Source organism: Cataglyphis hispanica, chromosome 6, assembly GCF_021464435.1.
Source record: "Cataglyphis hispanica isolate Lineage 1 chromosome 6, ULB_Chis1_1.0, whole genome shotgun sequence".
In the NCBI taxonomy this organism is placed as follows: Eukaryota; Metazoa; Arthropoda; class Insecta; order Hymenoptera; family Formicidae; genus Cataglyphis; species Cataglyphis hispanica.
The window spans coordinates 3,473,816-3,500,957 of record NC_065959.1 but is presented as its reverse complement, the minus strand read 5'-3'; the positions used below and the strand labels follow the sequence as shown (position 1 = coordinate 3,500,957).

The window sequence follows — 27,142 nt, the reverse complement described above, 5'->3', positions numbered from 1 at the left end:
GAAATGTAACAGTTACATTCTATATATTTTTGTGTTAATTAAATTAAAACGCCATTTACCGTTGCTGCTGATATTATTGGCTGTAAAGGTGATATTGTGGTCGCGGAAATTGCTTCTATAGGCGGAGATGTCTCTGATGGATACGAATCACTAGGTTCTTCCTTGATATCTGAATCCCCGAATACACTCATACTTTTAGTACGTCGTCCGTGATTCAGTCTTATTTTTGTGTCTTCACCTCGCTGATACCTTTCATAAGGTAATAACAATCTGCAAAAGATCCTTTGTTATTATGCAAGCACGATTTAAACATGGAAAATTGCTACATTATAGGAAGAAAAAAGATATTAAGCATAAAAATATTAATACTTGTAGAAATGTGATAAAGATCTATTGTATATTTATTAAAAAATTTTACTTTTCATAATGTCTACGTGTAATAGTCGCCGCGCTCGTAGAACCTGTATTGCCGCCGATGTCGTCGTAGATAGTTTTCCAAAGACGGCCGGCACTGACAGAATCGTAACCACCAAGCATTTGCACCTTCGTGTAGAACAGGAACAGATCGACTAGGGATAAGAAGACACATTTAAAACCATTGTTAGAATTGTAAACACAGGGTGATTGTGATATCGATTTTGCGAGAAGAAAACCCTGCTGTATGTTAGCTCTGTGCAGTCTGATTACGGTCGAATCACTGTCGGAATTGCGCGAATTAAAATTCGAAACATTAAAAAAATCAATCTGACCATCCGGTGGCAAGACCGGTCATCAGATACCGAGGAAAAAGAACAAGATACTGACTCTGCCTGTAGCCCAGCAGTGGCATCTTTCCGACCGGCGTACCCCGAGAGTTCATAAAATTCTTCACGTCGGTGATAAACTTCTTTTCCTCCGCGGTGGTCTTCCTCTCACTCCGCCGTACCGCAGAAGAAGATGGCCTCCCGACTGTGGGTATAACTAGGCTAGTGCCGGTATTCGCCGGTGTGCTCCTCGACGTCGACGCCACCGAGGCTTCGCTCTCGTTCGAAGACTCGCCCGGCGAAACGCTACGCTTTTTACGTTTTCGCCGTGGTCTCCCCTTTAATTTTGGTGCTGAAAAACATAGAGAAACGTATTAAAGCATAGTTAAGATTCACCTACTTCCTTCCTCCCTTGCCTCTCCCAAAGGTTTGCATCATATCTAATGCTGTATTCTTTGTTCGTATATATACATATATTGATTTTTAAGTAAGGCTTGATAGAAAAAAAGCTAATTAAAGTCACAGCAATTTATCATAAGAAAGTCAAATTATACATTTATTGTCACTTAATAATGACTGAAATAATGATTTTTAAAATAAAGCATATATTTATGTATATATAACATTATATTTATATTATTGAAAGTAGATACGCAATGTTTTTAAAATTAAACAGACATATTTCATACGAAATAAATGTTTCAAGGTAAAAATTGTAAGCACAATAATAAAGTATGGTAAGAATACGCGCAAATATTTCATAGTATTGTACGGTTACAAGGTCGAGGAAGTATTTATCTATTTTGATGCGAAACAATGTTATTGATAAACAGAATAGAATGTTGAAATGCTTCGAAACTTCGTAGTAACACAATTTATACGCGATTTTTGATACTTGATTCGAATCATATGAAACTTTATTAATTTAACTATTTAATAATATTCTTATATCAAAATGTGACTAAATTATAAAATCCACACATAAAGTGCAACTTCTTTCATCCATTGATTTCATCGTATTATTAATTATTTATAAATAATATTTATGAAATTGCAATCGTAGTTTCGATTTATTTTGATACTCGATATTTTATAATTTAGAATAAAGTAACAAAATGTTACGTAAAATATGATATATACCGACAATTTTTTAATTAAACACAATAAAAAGTTAGAATATAAAATATTACATGAATAGTTATCGTGACATTCGATTATCTTCAATAAAATAATAATATATTCGATTCTCTGCGAAAATGGAAAAAAATATGTAAGAAAACACGTGCTTGAAACTTGTCTCTTACCGGGTATATTCAGATAAACTACTTGATTATTCCGAATTCTCATTACGATGGCCATTGTGTCAGCAGGAAAGTTCCACTTACAATTGCACACTTTTTAAGAATCGTAATAGTTTATGGACAATGGGAACAGTTTAAACAATGTAAATTTTGCAAATATGCTAGACTTCGTGAAAATACGACGAACGAGACAGATAAAACAAACGAGTTACAATTCTTTCGTAAAACTGCTAGGATAATTTGCACTGTCAAAAAAGATAAATTCACATAAACTTTTGATTCGTGATTAATAATCAATCAGTCTATTTCCGAAATTGTCCGCAACAAATTGAGTCAACAGAACACAAGTCAATCAGATCGCGCGATCTTCCTTCGCGTTATCTTTGTCAGACTATATAATTTACACTTATATGCACAACACAATATTCATTACGTTATGCTCGTCGAATTGCGATAAACGATACCGTGGCAACAATAAAGCATCTCGGTGGCGATGAATTAGATAAGAAAAAAAACACTGGCGACTGCGACGAATGAAATCACGCGAAAGGCACACTCTCTTCGACGTTACCGGCATTTTCGATACGAGCGTCCAAATACGCCACACGATGATTTCTTTCGATTAGCCGGTCGAACGCAAGTGCACGTGAATCGTCACGAGCGCAGGATCATGCGTATCGTGCGTCGCTTCGCTCGTCTCGCTTGTCTCGCTTACGCACGATCGATGCGTCCGCAAAACAACGAATGTGAGCGTCGACGACAGATTCGTTGACAATGAGATCTAGCTTAACCATTCGATACCGTTCGTGACGCTTGGGCCTTATCTGATCTATTACATCCTGCGGGATCGTTCCCGGTGTCGCGCGCGACCCAATGAAACGAGTTTACCGCAGTCAGTTGTTTTTTTTTTTTCTAGCGTCGACTCGCTCTTTCAATAGCTCGTCTACCTTTAAGGTCGCGGTGTGTTTGAAATCGAAATTAGCTGTTGTGTTTCTTCCAAAAAACGTAGAAAGAAACGAAAGGAAAATAATATTACTCGTTTTCTATTTCCCAAATTTTTTTTGATAATTATACAGGATATTCCGAAATTAAATGTCAAAACTTCGGGAGCTGTAAAAGATCGATAAACTAACAATAAGACAAAAAGTCCTTTTCGCTAAATCTAATAATTTTAGTATTATTTTAAGTTTTTTCGTGAACATTTTTTGTTTCATTTTTTTGCGATTTTCTTCAAAACGAAGCAAAAACAACCAAATTTCTAAAGGACTTTTTGTCTTAGTTTCATCAATTCCGTATACATTCCCGAAGTTTTGATATTTAATTTCGAAATATATATTTAAAAGAAGATAAATTTTTAGGACGAACTTCTCGCATGAAATTTCAAAAGACATCATTAAAATAAGCTTCATATTAAATGGAAATATATAACAATTATATAATTTGCTATTATCTATTAAAAATATGTAAAATAATTATATTATTCATATTATTTTATTTATATTAAACTTTATGCGCATGTGCATGAAAAGTTGAAAAGATTTGAAATATTTGATCAATTAACGATCTGAAATTTTCTTCGCTTTATTAATTTCGTTCCCTATATTAATGCATTTAATAGTTCGTAATAATACTCTATATCTTCTTTTTCTTTTCTCACTTTTGTCACGTGCTAGTTTTCGATTTTTACGACAAGAAAATGATGTTAATTCCAAAAAATCTTTCTAAAAAAAAAGATTATTATATAAAAGACATATACTCTCTAAATCACAGTATAACTGGTAATGAAATAACACGCTCTCTCCTTTCTCTTTTTCACGTGAAAAAGAAAAGAATACAAAATAAAATCTTATATTGATTGCGCAGAGTTTTCAAGAAAATTTATTTTTGTGGCAAATAAAACAATAATTAATACAGTTATTTCTAATAAATAACTTCAACTGAAAGAAAAAGAGAGAAGTGTAAGAGAGAAAAAGTATTATGAAAACTTAATGCTAAAAGCATATCAGTGTTTTTATGATTGCTACATGTTGCCATTACGAAAGATAAATTAAAGTAAATATCGGTTAATAATATTAATAGATAACGTGTTATATATATATATATATATATATATATATATATATATATATATATATAGTAATATACATACAGATATAACAAATATAATGTCGTAATGTCATTTAAATAAACTTAAAGGTCACGCATTACAAACATCTTAATAAGTTAAATATAGACACAGGTCTCTCAATATCTAATTACACGAGTTAACACGAATAAATATTTTACATGATTATTTTAATTTTAATTTTAATTTTGAAGAACATTTTTTTCGAAAATTATACAACAAGCAATAAAAAAATTGTCGTATATATTTTACTTGTATTGAGGAAAATATTTTTCGATCACACGATTTTTTCACAATATTTTCGAGACATTTTATGTTATCTACTATTGTATAAGAATATTTCTTATAGAATTTTCTTTGCGAGTCGAATCTCGAATTGAATTCAACTGATCGACAATCGTACATACCTAAATGATTACATAGTAGTTCGTGTGTCTCGAGATCGGGATAATCGAAGGTGTCTCGGCAGAAGAGTACCCTGGTGCCGGGGGTCGCGGTGAAGCCTCCTAACGCGGCTGCGATAGAGGAACATAACCAGGAAGGCTCGGCGCCTTCGAGTCTACGTAGGAGCGCTCGGTAACGGCAGTACCTGGGATACGAGAGCACCACCACCTTCGTCTGGAAGCAATCCAATTTCCTCGAAGAATTCAGGTTGCTCTCGTATTCCTTCTGCTGTTTGTCGACGTCCGAGAAGTCGATTCCTGGATCCGTTAGCACCTGCGGCTGCGGCATTTCGTATCGTAGCGGGCTGGTCTCCGGAGACGACGTCGGGGTCGTCGGATAGGATATCTCTCGGCCCCATGACCACTCCAACGTGGGCGAAAGCCACGTGACGAGATCGTGTACACGAACAACCACCTTTTCCGATATCGTCAGCACCTCATCCTGAAAGCAACAGGAAAATAATTGAAATTAGCAATTTTAATCAGAAAAATCTTAAATTTATTATTGATAATTTTTCTGTTATCGGTATTGTCTTATCTGTAGTAAAATACGCATTCAAATGTAAGAGAAATCTTTATTTTTATTAATGACAACTAACATGAGAACATTCCAAAGCTATTATATTTTTATTATCAAAATTTAATGTCTCAAAAATTTTTCCCATCAAACGAGATATAATTCCTATTAAAAATCAATAAAATATAAACGTTAGAAAACTAAAAAATGTAAAAAATGCGGCAACTAATATTGATTATGAGAATTAAGTAAGAGAACTTTATTTTACGAAACAAAAAAAGAGTCTTCACGATAAATAAATCATGATCGAAAGATGGCGAATTGACGCGATCGAAGATTTGTACGAATTCTCACGATTTCGGCAGGAATTCTTCGTCAAGAATTTTCCTGACAGGACACCTACGTTTATCTATTTACAATGTGGCTTTTATCGCGTTTACCGACTTTCAATTGAGAGGTAGCGACTCTACGTGAGAATGCCAGGAACTTTCCCGCGAGCTTTCACAGAGAGACACAACTGTGTCGGGACGAGAGTGTGTAACAGTTTCTCATTTCCTCCAACTATATGAAATGTTATACATATATGCACATAATCCACATGACATAACCCGTGGTTTATGCTGCACCCTCGAGTGCATCGTTATCTACTCCACCTCCACGATAATTTAATTGTTCGCCTGTGCTTTCAGAGCGATGTCATTTTCGCCAAGTTTGACTTACTACTTGCCCCGTATGCGTCTGCTTTTCGCATTAAACGCATAAATTATTATTACTCATTTGAGCAGAGTTCAAATGAGTAAACACTTACGCAACTTCAATGATATCATATCACATGTACCTAAATGACTTCATGTGATCTGCGCTATGCATATGTAAATTTACTTTATTGATTATAAATACATTTTCTTATCTAATTTTTTATTTAGTAATAATTCTATAAAAATTATCTCTATCCATTTTTATATCTATTTTTAATATTGTATATATATATATGCGAGAGAGAGAAAGAGAGAGAGAGAAAGAATAAAATAATAATAATTATCCGAATAATTATATAATAATTTATTTATTGGCACTTTTATCATTTTAATAGAAACAATAATAATTACATGAATTTGTCGAAGCTTTTAATTTTAATAGGAATAAAAATAATTTTTTTTTCCCGCGTTTCTCCGAGCGTGGCTTCTTTTTCTCTATGTGGCCACTGACTCTGTATAATCCGATAAATTTTCCGCACGAGTGAAAACCCGCGCGCCGTAAGAAAGACACACTCTTTCGGTAATTGTGCAACGCGCCGAACGAAGCGTGATTTACCTCGTACACGCCCAGGGCGATTTTATATGGTAGCTAGCGGAAGATAATTTATTGGCGTTGCAATATCTATCGGGCCAAAGTTGGGAAACGGCTTTATTTATACGTGACATAATGTTCTATTTGGCTTGGGAGCCACTGTTGCCCGGGTTATACTTTCATCTTTTAGCTCTCTGGTGTGTGTATTCGTCCGTGTTGTATTTTCCCCCAATCTCTCTCGCTCGATCTCACTCTCATCTCTCTCTCTCTCTCTCTTCACCATCTCTCCTTTCCTTCTTGCCCTGACCCCTTTCTTGCTCCCCTTGTCTTTGTTTCATGCCGCCCTTCCCTCATCATCCCTCTCCCTGTCCCCGCGCATCCTCGCCCACATCCCACCACGCTCTTCATTCCGTCGTCCCCACTTATTCGCTCGCGCTGTGCTTCTCCCCGACGTGTGTTTCTCGTCTCTTTCCCTCTCGGCTTCCGAATCGGAGCTAGCGATGGGCCCGATCCAATTCCCGAGCTGTAATTTTCAATCGATTCACAAGCGGCGGCTCTCTCGTCGAAAGCCATCGACGGACGTTAGAATAATCGCTGTCCGATCTAATAATTGAATCACGTTCGCATCGCGTTTCATCACTTCGCGTTAATTTCTCGTGCAACATTAAACACCCTTCAAAGTTGTCAAAGCGTAATTCTCATTTAAGAAATAGACGAGTGGAACAGCCTTGGATTTTCATTTGTCTACTCTAATAGCATTATAAAGCTTATTGCGAATTTCATTCTCAAATATTAATGATAATTCTCTCGAAATAATGTAATAGGTTTAATTTATTATGAAAATATAACAGAGATTTGTATTTTTTTATATATTGATATAGTAGAATTGATACACAAATATATTATAAGAGATAAAAGTTTTAAAAATATTTTTACATAGATTTAATTAATTATTTAATTGTTTATTAATTATTATTTTGGAATCATAATGCAAATAATGATCGTGATTTTAAACAAGCGATTTGTAATCATGAAATTACACGTCTATCAAGGCGCAATATACTTTGCAATGTTATGTTAGAATAATTCACAGCAGGCTTCGGCTATGGAAAAATTCTAAATTACCAGGGATTAATTTCACGGAAGAGAAGGTTGTGACCTTCGAGACCACGATTGACCTTCCGTATCGATGCTTCGTCGAAAAAAATATCGGTACCGTTTAAATCACGCTTGATTCCATCGCTGTGTTATCCTGCGCGCCGACTCTATCTCTTTCTCGTGTCCGGACGAATTTCGATGCTGAAAACAAACCTTCTAGAGGAAGACCCGCGAAAAGCTACGATTAAAGACATCGCGTGAAACGAACAAACTTGACGGAAAATAAACTTTCCTAAGAAATTCGTTAAAATTCATCGCATTTTAGGATATATATTTTGCGAGTGTCCTCTAAACATTTGTAAAAATAATAAACATTTCTCAAAATAATATGAATATTAGCCCTATATTATCCTTCTTCTCTTTTTTATTCTTATTCTTTCTTGATTGAAAATTTTATTACGTTATTTTCTCCCGCTTTTGTGAATATTCCCATTAGGTAGAAAATTTTCCGTTTGGGGAAGAAGTAACCTCGGTTACATCATTATTCCAACCGACGCAAGGCGAATTTTCTCCACTTTTAGTCGATTTATTACAGACGATTTCCCGAGAGTGCCCGCGGAAGATTTCGAATTTCACGACACGACTAATCGACTTGCCGAGCACGATTCCGCTGATTGATTGTTTTTGTTCGCGTCCACGACGCCGGCGATCGTGATTTTTTGCCAAACCTGATGTAATTCAATCTTGAAGTTTGCAAAGTCGCGGATTTAACGTTATCTACGATAAAACAGCGCGTGCGAATTAAATATATCGATTTGAAGTTGGAGTACTTTGTGAGAAGTTGCACTTATTGTGCGAAACTTCTTCGTCGAAAATGTGACGCACTTATGCCATCGTATATATTTTTTATTGTATTGTAAAATCTCTGTATTGTCTGCAACTAAGCGAAATCGCTTTTTAACTTTTAATAACTTGAACAAAGTGCGAGAATTTAACACGAGACGTCATTTGATCTCACCGTACTTTAATTATGAACTTGATTTTTTTTCCCTGTCAATTTTTTAAGTATTGTTTAATCATTATTGAATTGTTTATCGTTACATTTTTGCACTGACAATCTATTGGAAGTAAAAACAAAACAAATCACAAAGAGTGCAATCAAAATTTTATTTCACTGTCAGGCATCTGTCGTAAAGAATTAATATCCATAGCTATATGTTTTTTTAAATATCATAAAAAAGAAAATAATAATAAGCTAAACTCTAATATATATATAAAATAATAATAATTCTCTCCTAGTTTCTCTACAATTTTCTTTTTCTCTTCTCATACTTAAAAGATTATTACAATGACAATAAAGTTCAATAAATATGGGACCGTACGAGTTTTCACATTTCCAATTCACATCTTCCGCCTTTCGCACGGGAAACGGGAGCTGCGTGTAGACGCGTAGTGTCATTATGATTGTCCTCACGTGGGTGCATCCGTGCGGCCGAATGCAACGACGTGCCACGCCGCGCCGACTGCAGTTCAGCTTTGTAGCGATACACACACACACACACGGATGCGCCGTGACATCGACGCGATGCCGCGCGTCGAATCAAAGTGGAAATGTATTCTGACGTTGCTATGGCGATTCATTCACATCCTAAATACACCGATAACCTATCAATCAATCCACAAGCTCGCTGTACATAAGTAACATATGTAAAGAGTATAAGCACCTGTTCCGCAGCACGCTGCAGAGAAATCAAACATGGCAATTATATTGGAGAATAATTTTTGAACGGAGAGAGTATATTTAATATTAATATAATTATTAAATCATATCAGAGAAATCAATTTGTTTTCGTATTTTTATTTAAAATTTTCAATGCAATTTTTATTTAAATAGCTTTTGTAATTTTAATTGGTTAAAATTAGTTCTTTGAAAAGTAACAATAATACGCTTTTAGGAATAATAAAATATGAAATGGAATATTAATAAAAATATGAAAACTCGATATATTACTAAACGCAGTCAAGAGGGGAGAATGAAGTTGGAGGCTTAGACTAAGGTTGGATGGGGCTAATTATCAATACAAGAGGCGCAGATAGAGGCGATCAGAGGGATGCAAAGTGCATGATTAAGTTTCAAAGGGAGTTTAAAAACGTTGAATTGAGAGATGTGTCTGAAACATTCATAGAGATTTAAATTAAAAGCAGTTACAAGATCTGTAAACAATATATGGAAAAACTGGAAAGAGAATTTTATTTTTATATTACGTTGTGTGTATTATATATTTTATTATATCTATTAACGTTCAGTATTTTTATATTATAGTAAAATTTTTCACACACCGTGAGAAAGAGAGAGGGAGAGAGAGAGAGAGAGAGAGAAAGAGAGAGTTATTTTTCTTTCGGTTTAATAATATATAGTAACAAATATTTTAAAATAACGAAGTCACAACTTGTCTCTTGTTTGTAAATGACCTTTTGCATTATACGCAGCTAATCTAATTTTACAAATATATGTTATAATATATAAACAGAGAAAGTTTATTCACTATATTATTAGCATAGACACTAAAGCATCAATCTGCATAATATCATTTCATTTTTCATCAAACTTCTTTAGCTTTTTATATATAATTTAAAATAAAATCAATTTCAAAATCTTTCTCTCTCTAATAAGAGGAGCAGAGGAAAGGAGGGTGGGAGGAAGGGGAGAAGAGGAGAAGTAGAAGGAAAAAGAGAGAAAGAGAAAAAGAGAGAAACAGATGCACATATATATATATATATATATATATATATATATATATGAGAGAGAGAGAGAGAGAGAGAGAGAGAGAGAGTTCAAGTTTCGACTGACGATAAAAATGTTTTTATGTCACGAGACGCGCCCGTACTCTTATTATTTTTCGAGTTATCTATAGCTAGAATTGTGTAAACACAAGACATAATTACAAAATAATAATCTCAAATTAAAATTCGTGTTGATCACTCGACCGTTGATAATGAATATATTCCTACATAGCGAATATATTCCTCATATCAAATTGAATAATGGTCTTCGTTTTTTACTGCTGCTTGAATTATATTCCGCATTTGTTACAAAGAGCATAAATTTTATCATACAAACGAGTAATTGTAAAATAACGGAAAAAAAACGAAGAATCAGAGTCCCAGTATAAATTCGCGATACTGCAGTTGACATATTCGCCCAGCATACATAACACATTCATACGCAGAATGGGGATATGTAGCTTCTCGACGCAGTGGTGGCCAATTTCTTGATAAATATTATGTAAAATCAAAAGTGATTCTATAAGTAACAAGAAATTTCGAGACAAAATAAAAAAAAACCGTTAATTTTAATATAAAAAAAAATCTTGCATCGTTTGGAAAAGCAATATACACAGTACATTTATAATTAAAATCAGATTGATGAAGCAATAAAAATTATACACAAAATATATATAACAAAATTTTCAATAATTTTCAAACGTATTTGAAATAGAGCGGCGATACAATTATTCGATCAAATAAAATCATGCAACAATAGACAAACATACTACGCGCTATGTATTTTTCGATAACGTGCAGGTACGAATATCGGAAGTTTGCATCTATTTATCCACATTGCACATTTGTTATTTTAAAAACTAACCATGCAAGGTAGAATGTAAACATTTTTACGATACAATCGTAACAATGCCAATGTGAATTCAATGCGCCATGTAGAGAAGCACAAATAGAATTAAAGATAATAATAAATCGTTATCGGGGACGAAACGTGTTTTTCGCGAAACTGAAAAAATAAACGCGTTGACAGCGAGAGAAAGATAGAATCGATGGAATTAATCTGAATCAACAGCAAGTAATGTGAATCAGCGTTATTGAGAGCCGCTGGGAAGCATAAATCACTGTTAGATTAAACTCTGGAGCACGCAGTAGTAGATGGGCCAATGGTATGCTTTCAGGAAATATAGGGTGACCCAAAAGTTCCGATCCATATTTCATCGACCCACGTGCAGTCGCTACTCGCAGATGTCAACCCGAAGTGAATATCTATTACTTTATTAACAGGCGACTGAGAATTTTATTTCTCTAATTTCAAAGTAATATAATTTTAATTGTTTAGCATATATATTCACACATATTCAAAAAAATATATATTTATTAATATTGATAACTATTAGCTAAATAATTTTAATTAATTATACATCAAACACTCACGATTGATTATTCGAAACAATTATATTAAACTTGTGTTGCTATTAAACACAATAAAAAAAAAAACATCTTCAATTATATTACTACAATTATATTATTCAATTATATTATTACTTCAATTATATTATTACTTCTCCCTTTTTAAAATATATAATTATATTTATTGAAAATTTGCAAGCTATACGAAAAATAATTCTCGAGAGTAGAGTTTATAAATTAACGCAAAAAATTGTAGATTAACAATCGATTGTTCTTTAATTCGCATCAATACTGATTTGTAATTTTTCGCGCGCTCGAAATGTATACTAGAGACTGCAAAATTACTGCTAAACGAGGCAATTAAACCAGGCCAGTTTAATTAGAGCGCGCATAACGGAGACTTTTCGTCTCGTTGTAGCAAAAGTCGAACCTTAATTCTAAAGCGATAAACGAGTTTTTGTACGATTTGACTATTTTGAATAAAAACAGAACCATCTTGGTATATCGCGAACTCGAGCTAAAAGGAATTTGATTATGCTCGATGGTTTACACACGGTGCTTCTGGATCGATGCAGCCTCGTGGCTCCCTCCTATGTTTCCCTCTCTCTTTCTCTCTCACTCACTCACTCTATCGCTCTGTCCCTTCTGTTCCTCTCTTTCGCACCATTTGGCCTTTCGCCTTTTTCGTCTCGCTGCATATTATATATAGCTCCAAGTATTGCCATGTAGTATGCAAATATTGCGTACGGGCGTGCACACAAAAATATTTGACCATGTATATATATATATATTTTTTTTTATTTTAATCTAAATTTATATGACGCCATTTCCCCAACATATTTATATAAATAGATAATATGATAACCCTGGTGATTCAATAAATGTTAAACGGCAAACATCAGTTGGCGATATAGCATGCCAAGAAGCCGACTCTAAGAAAATCATTCTTTTGTGAGACACGCATTTCAACATGCTATGTATACGCAACTCCTGTCTGTATATTGTGTAATACAGAGGATTAACGAAGTAACTGGATATGTATTTCATTAAACCGTAGGAGAAATGTTGGACGATTAAATATAATTGATTGCAGTCCTTCGCCGTGTCCTTAATCCAACGCCGGGCTTTATCGATTAATTCGTGTTTACGTCTCACACCACAAAGACCAGTTTATAATACACCATCAAATTATTAAAATTGCCGAGAAATTTGCTAATAAATCCTCGGAACGATCGGATCGCGCGCTTGAAATTAATTAAATTAATATTCATCCTAATATATTATACATATAGATATTTGCTGATATAGCGCGATCGAGAAATATCACGATGGACTGAAGCTAAATGTATCGGTTACTGTCATCAAATTTTGCAGTCTCTTTTCACAGACTGTAATTAAATACATATAATGCATTTCATTAATTAATAATAAAACAATAATGTACACATATTCATTTAACAAAATTGAACGAAATTGCACATGTCCATATAAATTTGATTCAATCTCTCTACTCCTAGATGGAGTATTCAACATCGTGACGTTCGTTCCTTCCTGTGAAAGTCTTGCTGAGAACTACAATAACAGAGGGATCGAGCGCGGTTGCTTCTTTAATTCAATAACCTCGTGAAACTGATACGAAACGTCCACACTGGAAATTGCAGCAGCGAGCTCAGCAATCGATACTCGCGTGCAATTTCAGATTAAAACTGACAGTAAATTTTTTTCTTTATATTCCATCAACTAATTTGAAATATATTTTTCTCCGCGAAAAATACATATGCAATTTACGTTTGTTAAAAAAAAATGGAGAGCATTATATGAAATATTTATATGGCAGATTATATATATATATATATATATATATATATATATATATATATATATATGTATACAATATATACATGTGTGTGTATGTGTCTGCTGCTCTAGTATTACTATAAAAAAATTATATGAGGCAAGTGTAATAATTTATATAATTATACAAATCTGAATATAAATTGTTATTAACGACTCACGAGAATAATGGATTCGCTATTGAATTAGTTATTCAGACGTAAATAAAAGATGACTTTAGTGAGAGAATTCTATTTGAAAATAAATTCAGAATACCTTTGAATTCGCATTCAAGCAAAATGTCTGACTATATCAAATGCAAACGAGTATATTCAACTGCGCGCAGCGATTGTCGACCGTCATACTCCCACCTCTCTCTTCTCGCCATTGATTGTAGAACTTCTCTAAAAACGGACAAATTATCGTACTAATTATCCACATCAAAGTCATCATATTTTAATGATGAAATACATTTATCCCGGCAAGTAGGCAAATAAATTCGAAATCAATCAAATAATTCTTTTTATATTTAATTTATTTTTGAACGATAAGTCTCTTATATAAATTACAATTTAAACTTGAAAAGATCAAAAATAAATTAAAAATAAAATATATGTGCGTGTATGGCTAGAATAAAAAATTTGCACAAGATTAAAAAAGAAATATGCTTGATAAAAAAAGTATCTGTAGAAAATTGTTATCTATTTATTAAAGAATTTATTGAAAAGAATTGCATGAGTTTATATAGATATGCGCGTTTTTCCTATTTCCTATCATAACCATTTACTTATTCAAAGTGTAACGAAATCCATGCATTCTCGAAATACGCATTCCGCGCAACATTATTGACATGGGGTTATGGGCGAGACTGTGAAACGATGTATGTAAACGCGAAGGCCTTGCCCGCAGCCCGCGGATGAGAGAGGCGGACGAGAGTGTTGCGGTCGATGCACGTATTTATCGATGTACGTGTGTTGGTGATCACGCAAGGTCAAGATGATTCGTGCATCCAATTGATCATATTTTTTTACGGCTGTCGTTACCGTCGCATGCCGTGAAATGTCGTTTTAAGGATGAATCTATACGCGCAGAAGCGATAATTCGCGCAATATCCTTAAATGTGACTTTGATGTTTATTTCCAGCGCTTTTCGAGAAATGCGTCGAATGCATAACGAAGTTAATACAAACCGGTACGTATTTTATCGGCTATAGTTGAATACCGAGTTGTTTCGCTGATCGCGAAATCCATCTCGCTCGGTAATCCCAACATTGTAAGGCCATTGCAAGAACAGGTTTCGGCCAGAGGCGCGTGTTTTCTATTTCCTTTTCTGCGAAGATACCAAGAATATTTTAATAAACGTTATTGTGTATGACAGAGTGTACGATGCGAAAAGAATCAAAGGCATCAAGAATGAATGAAAACTTGCCACGTAAAAAGGAAAATGCCACTGAAAATAGTGCTTTTTATTTCAATTTTGATATCAAAATAATAAAAAAAATTAGAATGCGTCATTAAAATAAATTTAAAAAAACTCACCGCATCATACATACGCATTTAATAATTATTATTGTTAAATAGAAAATTATGTAAATTATGCAAGTGGCATATATACAAGATATCTTGCCTACGACAAGTTGAATTATCTTAGCAACGAGCCATGAATATTTATGGGAATATTCATGGCGAAAGCATTACCGGAATGTAAGAGTATCTCGCATGTTCCAATCTCCGCGCATGAAATTATTATTTGTATAATACTACTAGAAATTACAATCATAATAAAAGTCCCGTACAGAATACGGAATATACAGCACGTATATATAAGTAACTTGTACAAGTATTCTGATCGCTATGGAAAAAAGAAAAATAAAAAACAAAAGTCTGACGAAAAAGAAAACACTTTCGGGAATATAATTATGTAGCTTATTTAAAATAAAAATCTTGCTCCGGCCGACACAATGCCCGCCATGACGTCATTACCGTAACTTGCCCTTTTCACCCGTGTATAAGTGTGATAATAATCCTATTGTGAGCAATGCCGGAAACGGCGTAATGCCAGGATGTCTCGTCTCGATCTTCGAGGCAATTAAAAATGGTTCAGCGGCCATAACGTTGCGCGCGGAAAAGCGCAACAAACCACGTGAGAGCCACTTTGTTTCCCGTTTTAGATTTCGCGAATCACGGCCCGATTATAAATTGCAAATGTTTCATTTATTTCGCTAATGAACCGACGATAATACAATACAATTTTTACTTGCGTCGGTGATTTGTTTTGCTTTAATCTCTATCTACATAATATGAGTTCATGGAACTATTTTCAATATACATATATTATAGATTTACAAAAAGTTAAATTAAAAGTTAGAATAGTAAATTTCATATTTTTATACAAATTTAATGCAGCAAATGATAAAGAATAATGGAACATTATATATACACGCACACATATATATATATATATATATATATATATATATATATATATATACTTTAATTAGAGCTCTAGTTAGACATTCTTGTAGATAAGTGTGTGATTAGAACGCTTCGAAGATATAGTCGCAATCTCATAACGAAGCTTCGGTGACCATATAACCGGCGAATGCGTTCTGCTAGGCGCCAATTAGGAGGCGGTTAATGAGCGTGAGAATTAATGAGGCTAATGCTCAATTGGAATATCGGAGTAACGTGCTTCAAGCGCAAGATGAGTTCTTGTAACAGCGATAGGGACCTTTACGTTCACCACCAAGCTGAAAGCTATTCTATAAGTCTCTCTCTCTCTCTCTCTCTCTCTCTCTCTCTCTCTCTCTCTCAAACATAATAGATTACATGCATAACGCAGTCATGCAACATCAGCACGATGCTATTCCTGCGGTATGATTCGCCTCCAGCGGTTCTCCATATCGACGATTTTAATTTCATTTAAACGGATGATCTGAATCGTTTAAAATGTAATTAAAAAAAAATATGTATGTTGGAGAGAAAAATTTTATAACAATATATTGCGTTTATTTATTTATTTATTCTCGTTTCTCTCTAACATTTATTATTTATTATTTTTTTATTTATTATTTCTCATTTTTTAAATCGTGTTTATAATTTAATTAATAGATATACTATAGACAAATGTTATCTCTAATAACATGCCAATCGCAAGAACGAACGAGAAAATATTTCACTTAAATAAGATGGAAGAGAAGAGAGAGAGAGAGAGAGAGAGAGAGAGAGAGAGAGAGAGAGGGAGGGAGGGGAGGGGAAGATCGCGTGTGCACGCCAGTTCTTTATAGCGATGTAAAAGTAATAAGCAAATTCTAGTCTGACTCGTGTCCCTTTTACCCTCAGTCATTTCACCCACCCTTTGAGCACACCTTGGACAATTCCTGTGCCGCCGCAATCCCCTTATGCCATACAAAGCATGGTAAAAAGGGTCACAAATTCGCATTAAAGTCGCTGTCGTGACTCCTTCTTGTCTTCCCTACATCTTCCAAGTATTTTCATGCAACGAAAAATATTCAGAACAAAATATGTACACTCATAACCGCGTGATGAGTTATTACATAATAAAATAAATCTATTCTCGAATTATGTAATTATGTATATGTATATATGTGTATATTTCGAATTTAATTTTAACATTTGCGAGATGTTTGTATTGCCACAATTATACAAATGCGCGCTTATTATATGTAAAAGCAAGAGGAGCTATTTGCAATAGAATTACGGATAGCTTTCAAAGCTTTCAAACGCACTCGGAAATTGCAGAGTCATGGTTTGAAATTACGTTGACTGTTGAAAAGATAACGAGTTATATGCATCGAGTCCGGTTCTTGTGATAAGGAGAGGGAAGATTAACGTTAGGTTAATATGTACCGTTAAGTTAATGATATTAATATCATCGTCCTTATCTTAATCATCCCTCTGTTATTTCGGAAGTGCGGACACATACATGGCAAGTAGAAAAGAAATCCGATACGATTCTGTGAATAACATTAAATAGCCTTATAATAAAAATATATAACAACAAAGGTGAAAGCAAAAGGAGAAAGAAGAATTGTATTAATAGAAACGTTTCCTATAAATATTCCATTCTGTTTTGTGCTATTTCAGAGACATAATTTTCCAGGAAAATATTTTAATAAAAAATTCCACAGATTTCCTTTTGCTGCACGAATTAATTCGCGAGATGCTTCGGGCATGCAGTCGAGCATAAATTCGCCATATTAACACGTTAAATGGCACTTTATGGCAATTGCTCATTACATTTTATGTGAATCGCGCGCTCGATTGTTAGATCTATCCCATTATCAGTCAACGGACTCGAGCTATCTCCGAGCGGTTGGAAAAAGGGCATAGGTAAAGCAGTTACCTGCCGGCCGGTATCATTTTTCAAACGCTCCCGAGTTATTCTTTCGCGACGTTGATTGATGACGGAGACGTGTTCGCATAAAAGATTCCACTAGGCTCCTCTGTGAAGCGATGAAAGGGAAGATCTAAAGGCTCTTTACCCGGCCTATAAATTGCTAATGTTTTATTGCCGTAATATTGCGCGACGAAGAGGAGGGATATAAAAGTCGAGCAACTTTAAACTATTTCGATATCCAATCATGCCGGTTAAATACCGCCAGGTGATATGTACCGCGAAATTCGGACGAAGAATTCTGATTATTATAGCTGTTGTTGCAGAAGTATATGACTCGTTAAAGGAATCGTTTGAGCTTAAAATAGCTGGCACTAACATAAAAAGCGTATTGTGCTAAATATACGCATCTCCTAAAAGTTTACTTCAAAAAATCAAGCTTGCTCAACGAAAGAAAGCAAAGCGCGCTGCAAAACGATCTTGTGTTTATTAATTGCCTTTGATGAACATGATTCAATACTGAGTATGCAATTGCACAAAATAATATACTTTTAAAATCAATATGAAAAACAAATTTAATCATAGTTTTCTTGAGAGGAGAAGACCTTTTATAAAAAGCTTTTTTCATTCTCTATATATACATATTTTATTATAAATCTACTAACTGAAATAGCTTTTATCTCTTTTCGGAAATAATATACGATATCAACTAATATTACGTTGATATGCAATGTAATTAATGCTGCATCGCGATTAATAAATTTATAGTAACGTTATATCAATGCTTTATTAATATTATTGCCGACAATCATCAAATTTATGAATATAATATAATTCAAAAGAATATTATAATTTTAATTTTAAAGAAAAATGAATATTATATAGATGTCAGAAATATATATTATTTATCTCGAAAATTAATTCTTCAAAGAGAAAATTGAATATTGCATATGATTTCATAATGCTTCATTAAATATATACATAATATTAAATGATGAAACATTTAGCTAATAAATATTTGACCATGTGTATTACGGTCTAGTAAACAAGTTCTTGCGAATGCATAATTAAATCTAATATCCTTCGAAATATATACCATGCATTTATATGCTGTATATACATTTGCACAATAAACAAAAACAGGCATTAAAATATTTTATATATTATGTTATTACATTATATATACGATTCGATCGAATCATTTAATTAATTAATCGTTATATAATTGATTTTGCGCGCTACAGCTAACGAAAACGCAGTTAAATCATGTTACATTCATTGATCTCAACGTCGTTAATTACATTATAATATGTTATAATGTTCTGCAATCGAATAGATTGAGCGGTTTTTTTTTCGCTTATCGTCAAGTCGACGAATATGAAAGATATTGATCGTTCTACTCCGCTCGTAAATTTCAAAGTACCCAATATCCTTTTGATGCTGCAAATGCCCTGTGCTAATATCCGGAGCAAATTCTGCTTTAAGCTAATTATTTAAAAACGCTCACGCATTCAATAACTTGAATAATAAAAGCGATTCCATTGGTAAATTTCCAAGAGAATAACAAGACTCTCAATTTTCTACGGTAAAATTAATAATTTATATTCAACGTATATTTTTTCAATATTATGAAAAATATCAAATATAACTGTTCGCGAATGCAACTTTCATGTGATAACTTCACATAGATATGCGGGATAATTCGAAAAAGTGGGTAAAACTGGCAGACAATGTCTGACAGCGTCGCGCGGATAAAATCTCGCGAGAATAAGAAAGGCAAGGGAAGGAAATTTATTATATACATTGGTTTGGAGCGGTAGGGAGTTTAGAGGATGGTGGGACCAGAATTGCTCGATGCCGAGTTAGAAATTTGTTTGCGAGGCACCGAAGTGGCGAGAGCGTTATGAGACGCGCACCCCGACGTTGTGGGAAACTTCTAGAGTAATTTTCGATCGCACGAAGTAGTCGAGTTCTCTTTTCATCGGCAGCGAATTTCGGAACCAAAGCTCTTCCGAAATTATTCCGGTTATATTAAATTCTTCAGCGAGGTAGGATTTTCGCGATGGCGACCGCATTGCGAACCATATTGTTAAGAATAATCCACATATTTCGTACTTTATACGTAGCGTGCCTTCCTGTTATGTAGTATTAAAGTAAAAAGGCTTTTAAACAGACATGTTTGTACATGTGATATTGTGAAAAATATTTATCAAGATAATAATATCATTTCGTAAAGATGACTCACAATCAAAAATAACGCGCGTAACGGTAATAAAATATAATACTTAATTGAACATAAAATGCATTTGCTCTTAGAATATCTCGATGAAACTAGGTTACACTCGTCGAGGTCGTTATTTACTGTTACGTACTAAGGAGGAAATTGCAAATTAATCAAATTGCTTAAGCAAATCAATCAAGTTACTCGCCGTCGCATTACGGAATTTCACGAAATATCGTTCCGTATATCTCTATACCTCGAATATAATTATGCTTGAAATATAATTTCCCTGTATAAGAAATAAGGGGCGAAGTATGCAAGGCCTCCTACCGCCACATTTACATCTTTATACGCTGACGGGCATTAAAATTTGCGCATGTATGTCAGATGATTTTAGGTACCCGACATTTCTCTAAAATTCGTCGATTTTATTCGCGCAACCGTGGACGTTTTAATATCTACAGCGTCCTTTATTCAATTATGCCTCCTAAATCTAACAATTTTCCACGGTGCTCAGCACGTAGATATTTAATGTAAGAACTCAACTTGACCTGGAACATTGCCATGAAGCTTATTCAAGAGAATCTGTCGAATCACGACTATGACATGATGTTGCCAAAAGAGAAATAGTAATTTACATTATACACTTTGATTTTTAATATTTCACTATTCTGTGTTTCTTTTTATATATATAAAAAAAAATGCTTCTCATACGGACTAATTGCAAAATATTTCATGAGAATTTTATACGCAATTAAGTCATTGATCAATTGAGGTCAACGCTGTTACAATTAGCTTGACATTTGTGTGCTGTCAAAATAATCGCAGCCCGTAACTAACTTACTCCGCGCCTTTGTGAGAACATCACTCTATGAAAATCGTCCTGTGATATACTCCTGCTGGGTCGATAACACGCGAGGCGTTCCAAAGCCGGTTACACCAATCCCTGTTAAAACTAACCGTGAGTAACGCGAATCCTCTGTTCCTAATCTGTTTTATAGCTGGAGCTATATTCCCAGAGAGAAACGGCGGAATCGCTAGCCGGAATTGGCTCATCCTCTCACGGGCAAATTTGTCGAAATAAATTTAATTAAATTACTAATAAAATAATTAACATCGACGTACAATAATATAAATAACTCCGTAAATTAAATTGGCATTCAAATTTGCATAATTCGTGCAAGTTTGCGCAAAGCTAACTGCAATGACAGCCGATCAGTTTCCAATGGAAATTCGAGAATTTTTGTCACAACAATGACAAACGTCGCTTTTGAAGAGTTTCGGTTGAAACTGCAAACGCGCGAGACGAGATGAAAAAAGAATCGGCGATGCCACGAACGCGCTTACCCGTCCCTCAAACAGTATAACAAAATTGGAAAATTGTATTGTATTTCTCTCTCTCCTCTCTTTCAGAGCGACGTGCATACATCGAGCGTTTACATGGACAAATATTTATATCGCGTTGGTACGGTTTTGTTTATAAATGACAGCTTTTCCGCACATCCGCGCTACACGCACTTTCAAACTGGAAAAGGTAGGGATTGAGGTTTTTGCGCAAAAAAAATTGTTCTGTATTTTATTTTCTGGCAACAAAATATGAATAAATCAAACAACGTGCGCACACGCAAAAGATTTTTATGTGATTTAAATTGATCATAATGTCTTGCTTCGCCGCAGTAAATAAACGGATTTTTCATTCTCACGCGAATGAATCATACTGTGAAACTGCCAGTATATTTAGAAATCTTCACAGAATATCAATTAAAATGTCATCTGTCCAATTAAAAGCTCGATATAAACGAGCCAATTTCTTCTCTTCCTCGATATTGGTTTATTTTAAAATGGTTGAAGGTGCCTATATCCACGTAATATATAAATACACGCAGCTGCATGTTATTACGAAATTATTTCGTGATCCACCGTGGTTCCTAAAGTCGAGCAGGCTCACGCGATTTCAAAGTAATAATATCGTTGTGCGCCCGCGAACTTGACGCCTTTTGAGCACTCCTCATTCCAAATTACGAAGATTAGCCATTCAGATAATATGGGAACAAAGTCGGAGGTAATTCTAATATCGCGATGCGAGGCGCAGATTAATCATAAGGGACTCTGCCCTTCATCGTGTCCGACAAGCAGTGCAGAAGCAGCTTTGCCTTCAATCCCGAGAGAACTCACGCGTGCGCACTTGTACGGTCGATGCTCTTCCCTGAGATACACTAACCGCAATAAAGATGATAGCTAGATAGTAGCAGGGTAAAAATAAATTAATGCAAACGATCTAAAAAGTAAATTATCGTCTGTATAAATAACATATAAAAAATTCTACATCTCATATAAGTTTAATTTATTCAAAACTTTAATGTTTGATAAATTAAACTAACCAATTTTTGATCGTTTCTAAGGGAGTAACTAAATATATAATAGCATCCTTCCAAATAAACTTTATCGAAATCTGATGCGATCAAACAGAGTATGAAATAACGTCTTATGAATAGCTCGCAATATCAAGACTGCGATCGAGCAAAAAATGATCAGAGATTATATCTTTCTTCATAAAAAAAAAAAATTCTCGTTTCTGTCAGAATATTTAATTTTGCAAAAATAATTTTAATGTTAATTTAAAAAATATTAATCGCGTTTTATCGCGATTAAAGAGAAATAAGAAAGATTGCCATGCATATATCTGCATGTGATTACGAAATGCGCGATTGAATCCGAGAGTCGTGGAATCCTCTATTGTAGATAATTGCGATTGGGACATACGTCCGCTTGTGTGTGATTCTATTCGTAAGTATCTCTGTTAACGATATTCGAAACGCGGTTTTAGTATGTCTCATCCGCACAGGTCTGTCGTGTCTGTCGCGATGGACCATTAACGAGTATTGTTTGCGGGCGACACATGTTGACAAATGGAACTAGACTCGTGATGATGGGAGACGTTAATATTGGCGGACGCAGAATTAGCGCTGATTTCACGAGACAACCTAATTAAATGGTTGCTAAAAAACTGATCACTGATCAATCGCCACTAGCATCAATTTAAGTATTAAAAGTGCCTGATATGTTTGAAAAAAAAAAAGAACTCATCGTTTTCGCCTTTTTGTTTTGCATTTGCTCAACTCGCGCGCACGAACCTTTCGCTCGGACTTAATCATCAACGATCGTTAGACATCTCTAATGAAAAGTTCGATAAAACCACGATCTGCGATCGCATTCCCCGAACGCTATAAAGTCCACCGGTTGATCCGAGATTAATTAATTAAGCGTTGCTAAATTCATGGTGATTGGACGTTATCGGAGGAGGAATGACGGGTCGATAAAATGCCAAGCTCGCTGTAATCACTCATTGGCACTCGCGTGCTTCGACAGAGACGAAAGTATTTTACGAGCGAATACGACGGTAAATATTAGGAGTGAAGCATTCTCGACAAATTTATTCGCAAAAAAAAAAAACAGGCGGATAAATCTAATTAAAATCGCGGGCGAAAAGATCATGGACTTCTCCTCCTCCTATATTTGTCTGTATTCACGTACTAATTAATAATTACGTAAGCGCGCGCGCACTTGAACATAGAAGGCAGAACTACTTAATGTGATCGATAGTCGTTAACATTAAGGTGACTACCTTAGCCTAACCGGGCCGCCTGGCAAACGGAAATGATTTATGAGAAGCATAAGAGACGGCATGTAAAATGCCGTCATTCAGCTCCACATAAATACTGCAACTTTGTTGCAGCGGCATAACGAAGAAAAAAGCCTTTAACGATGGCCTTCGCGTCATTTTATAAAAATGAGAGAGTAAAGTATACACGGATAAATTTATATTTTTAATTTACTATTTAATCTCGAGATATGAAAATATCGCATTACATTTCGCAGATATCTTCTCAAGTAACGTGAAAAATATTATTACTACAATTTTATTGCAATTGCTTCAATAAAACTTTATGAATAAATATTTAATAATTGAGTAATGTATGTGGAGCAAAAATGTGTAAAATGTGTAAAATATGCAAAATTGTATTTTTTATGCATATAATTCTCAAATAATACATCTGATTTATGCGATTCATGTCTTGATATTTTATTATTTTCTTTTATTATGCTTATCGTGACTCATAAAGATAGAATATACGATCATATTTGTCGTACATATCGCTGATCATTTTTTTAAGTAGTTTAGAAACGTAGAGGGAAAACGGACGCAAACGAAACCGGATCGATGAAACTGAAAACTACGCAAAACTTTTGCGAACGACTGTACACGTTGCAAGTCGGCAGCTGGCTTATCGCGCAGACTGTATCTTGAGAAAGAGAGAGAGAGAGAGAGAGAGAGAGAGAGGGAGAGGGAAATACAAATTATTAAAGTTTTAATAACCGGCACGCCGTTACGCTGGCGAATAACATTGTCTTTGATTACGCGAATAGAATCACCATCGATTCCTCCGATTTAACGAAATTTAACTTCATCGTCATACTTCTGTAACGAAAAGTAGACATTTTCAATTTGTCGAATGCAGAAAGAAAAAAAAAATCAGCAGTCTCGTCGAGGAAGTTCGAAATTCGAATTACGGGCGTAACGCGAGCTGACTTTTTTTATAAATTACGCTAATTATAGCCTTTATATACATCGGCAAAGCCGGATGGCATAATTCATTTCTTTTTATTCTCATAACGACATTATGGCCTTTAAACTTTTCAACGCGCCGTCTACTGCGCGTTGTTTGCATTTAATTACATCGTGATTATATCAAAATTGTAATAATCTATATACACACGCGAATGTAATTTAAATTAATTAATATTGCAATTTCAGACGCTGGAAACTCCTCTGTGCCGATAAATTTGACGGGTTTGTTTTTTTTTCGCAAAAAACATTCTACATTGATTAAAGCGATAAATCGCGAAACGTAATTACGAATGTGATCGTGTCGAAAGTCGATCGAGTGAGATACAAATGCTTCTTGAAATTCAATGTTTCCCGTGGAAATCCTTTTCGAAATCCGATATATAACACGCGCCTTTAAATACAGCGCGATGTAAATACAGTTATCGTATCTTATCGAGGCCGAGGCTTACGGACGAAGCCATTTCTTAACACAGCATCTTTTCTCGCTGCATAATTAGATCTGATAGACCTCGCAGCGCGAGTGACATAAGAAAGGGCTGGCTAGCAGCGACACGATTTGACCCGAATCGAGCTCTTCGTGGTATAGTTAATGCCGGTCACAGATTTGATGTGGAACTTTTCTAAGTCACTGTCGATTCTTATATATATATGTGCGCTTAACTATAAATATTATCATCTCCGATATGCCGCCTCTGCTGCGAGAAAAAGAGGAGAGGCTTCGTTTCTTCGATAGAGAATAAGAGGAGGGGAACGAGCATTTTCGCAAGATCTTTTTCTTCGCTGAGAAAATCCATGCTGCATGCTTTATAAAATATTTTTCGGAATATATTATGGACTAGAAGCACTAAAATGAGATCTTCCCTTGTACCACGTTTCTTTGAAAGGCTCAGATATTTGTCGTCGCGGAGACTTGGATATTTGACAAGTTATATTATAGAATTTCTTAGAAATAAGCTGTAAAATCTCTGTGCGTTTCGTCCTTGGTTTGTCAGCGAAGAGAAAAGAACTATTTTTAATAGTCTCTTTACTTTATATAGCACATTAGTAAAATAATTGTTATTATTTTTCATCTGTATTTTTTTCTTACTTATTTCGTATGTGATATCGTGTTTCGACATATTTATATAGAGGCTTTATTTATTCTTATTATTTATATAAAGGATTTATATAAATATATCTATATTTATATATTATTTAAGTAAAATTTGCTTTATAGCTATAAAATAAAAAAGTGAGATAAAGTAATAACATTTTCGATAGTAATTAAACATCAGCATTTTGATAGCAATTAAACATCGGCAATTTTTGTTTGAAATACGGATTTTTAAATATTCTTTTCACGACTTTTTTCATTACAGTTTTTAATATACGTTTATTAATAAAGGCCACGTTTAGCAACACGTTCCATTAGCTAGAAAATATAAATTCGTGAAATGTATGTATACTGTCTCGCAATCTGTATAATAACGCTTCGTTAAGAATGCCGCTTGAAAATGGTCGTTTCCAGCGGAGAAGAGGGAGCAAACGGCGCGTCCTCCTTTAAATTGAATGAGAAAGAAAGAGAGAGAGAAAGAGAACAAAAAAAGAGATACAAGCAAGATTTACAAGCGAGCCCGGGCTCTTTAATGCCGCACGAAGCGCTCTTTAAAGAGAAGTTCGATAGAAAGTTAAGCCCATCCAACAATGAAGACAAACTCCATAGTAGACTTCAAATTACTCGCAAAACGAAGTTATTTGTACGATAAAGCGTTTTATGTTAAAAAAAATATCGTCGAGGAGCATGCAATACGAAAATATAATATATACTACGCGAAGTGCTGTTATATTGCGTCAAATAAATTGTACCATAAAAAATAAATTGGATCCGACTTTCGATTTGCTTTTTCTCGAGAAAGCTTCATTCGCTCATTCGATTTTCACGATGATCGTTTTTATGACGATTAATTTTCGCGATAAATAACATTTAAACAGCGGTTAAAATTTACATGGGAAATAGAAGGGGGAGGCGTGTGGGAGCAATAGTGTTTGCCGGCAAACTGGTAATTAGTAATAACATGCGCTGGATTACGAACTTAATTAATTAAATGCGTATCGACCGGCAAGAAGGCGGTTCGCAACGTGTAACGTGGTCTGCGCTCTTTCATGGAATAAAGGGAACAAGGAGGAAGAGGGGACAGTCAACCTGCTAGCTGCAGCGGTTCTCATTCACCGCAAATTGCATTTTTCCTCTCATTGTACGTTTGGTTATATAAGCGCGATCCGCATGGCCAATGAATCGTAAAATTTCGCGAGAAAGTTTCGGTGAATAAATAGTGCCCGCTGACGTTTCGCGAGCTCCTATTAGAGCCAATTATATCTCTGCCACGAATATTAAATGGCACAAGAACTGGA

General features: G+C 34.6%; 1 protein-coding gene across 3 annotated transcripts in view; it reads right to left on the bottom strand.

Annotated features, from left to right (window-relative positions):
• Positions 1 to 27,142, bottom strand: part of LOC126850231 (serine/threonine-protein kinase pakG-like) — a 124,639-nt gene that overhangs the window by 5,140 nt on the left and 92,357 nt on the right. Inside the window, exons 3-6 of one of the 3 annotated variants that reach the window (XM_050592990.1) lie at positions 4,577 to 5,054; positions 805 to 1,095; positions 419 to 569; positions 60 to 270 (exon numbers count right to left, since the gene is read on the bottom strand). In XM_050592990.1, the coding sequence (XP_050448947.1) occupies positions 60 to 270; positions 419 to 569; positions 805 to 1,095; positions 4,577 to 5,054 (1,131 nt within the window). Of the gene's footprint in view, positions 1 to 59; positions 271 to 418; positions 570 to 804; positions 1,096 to 2,047; positions 2,904 to 4,576; positions 5,055 to 27,142 lie in introns of those variants that run through there. The other 2 variants (XM_050592991.1, XM_050592992.1) reach the window with 2 other exon arrangements.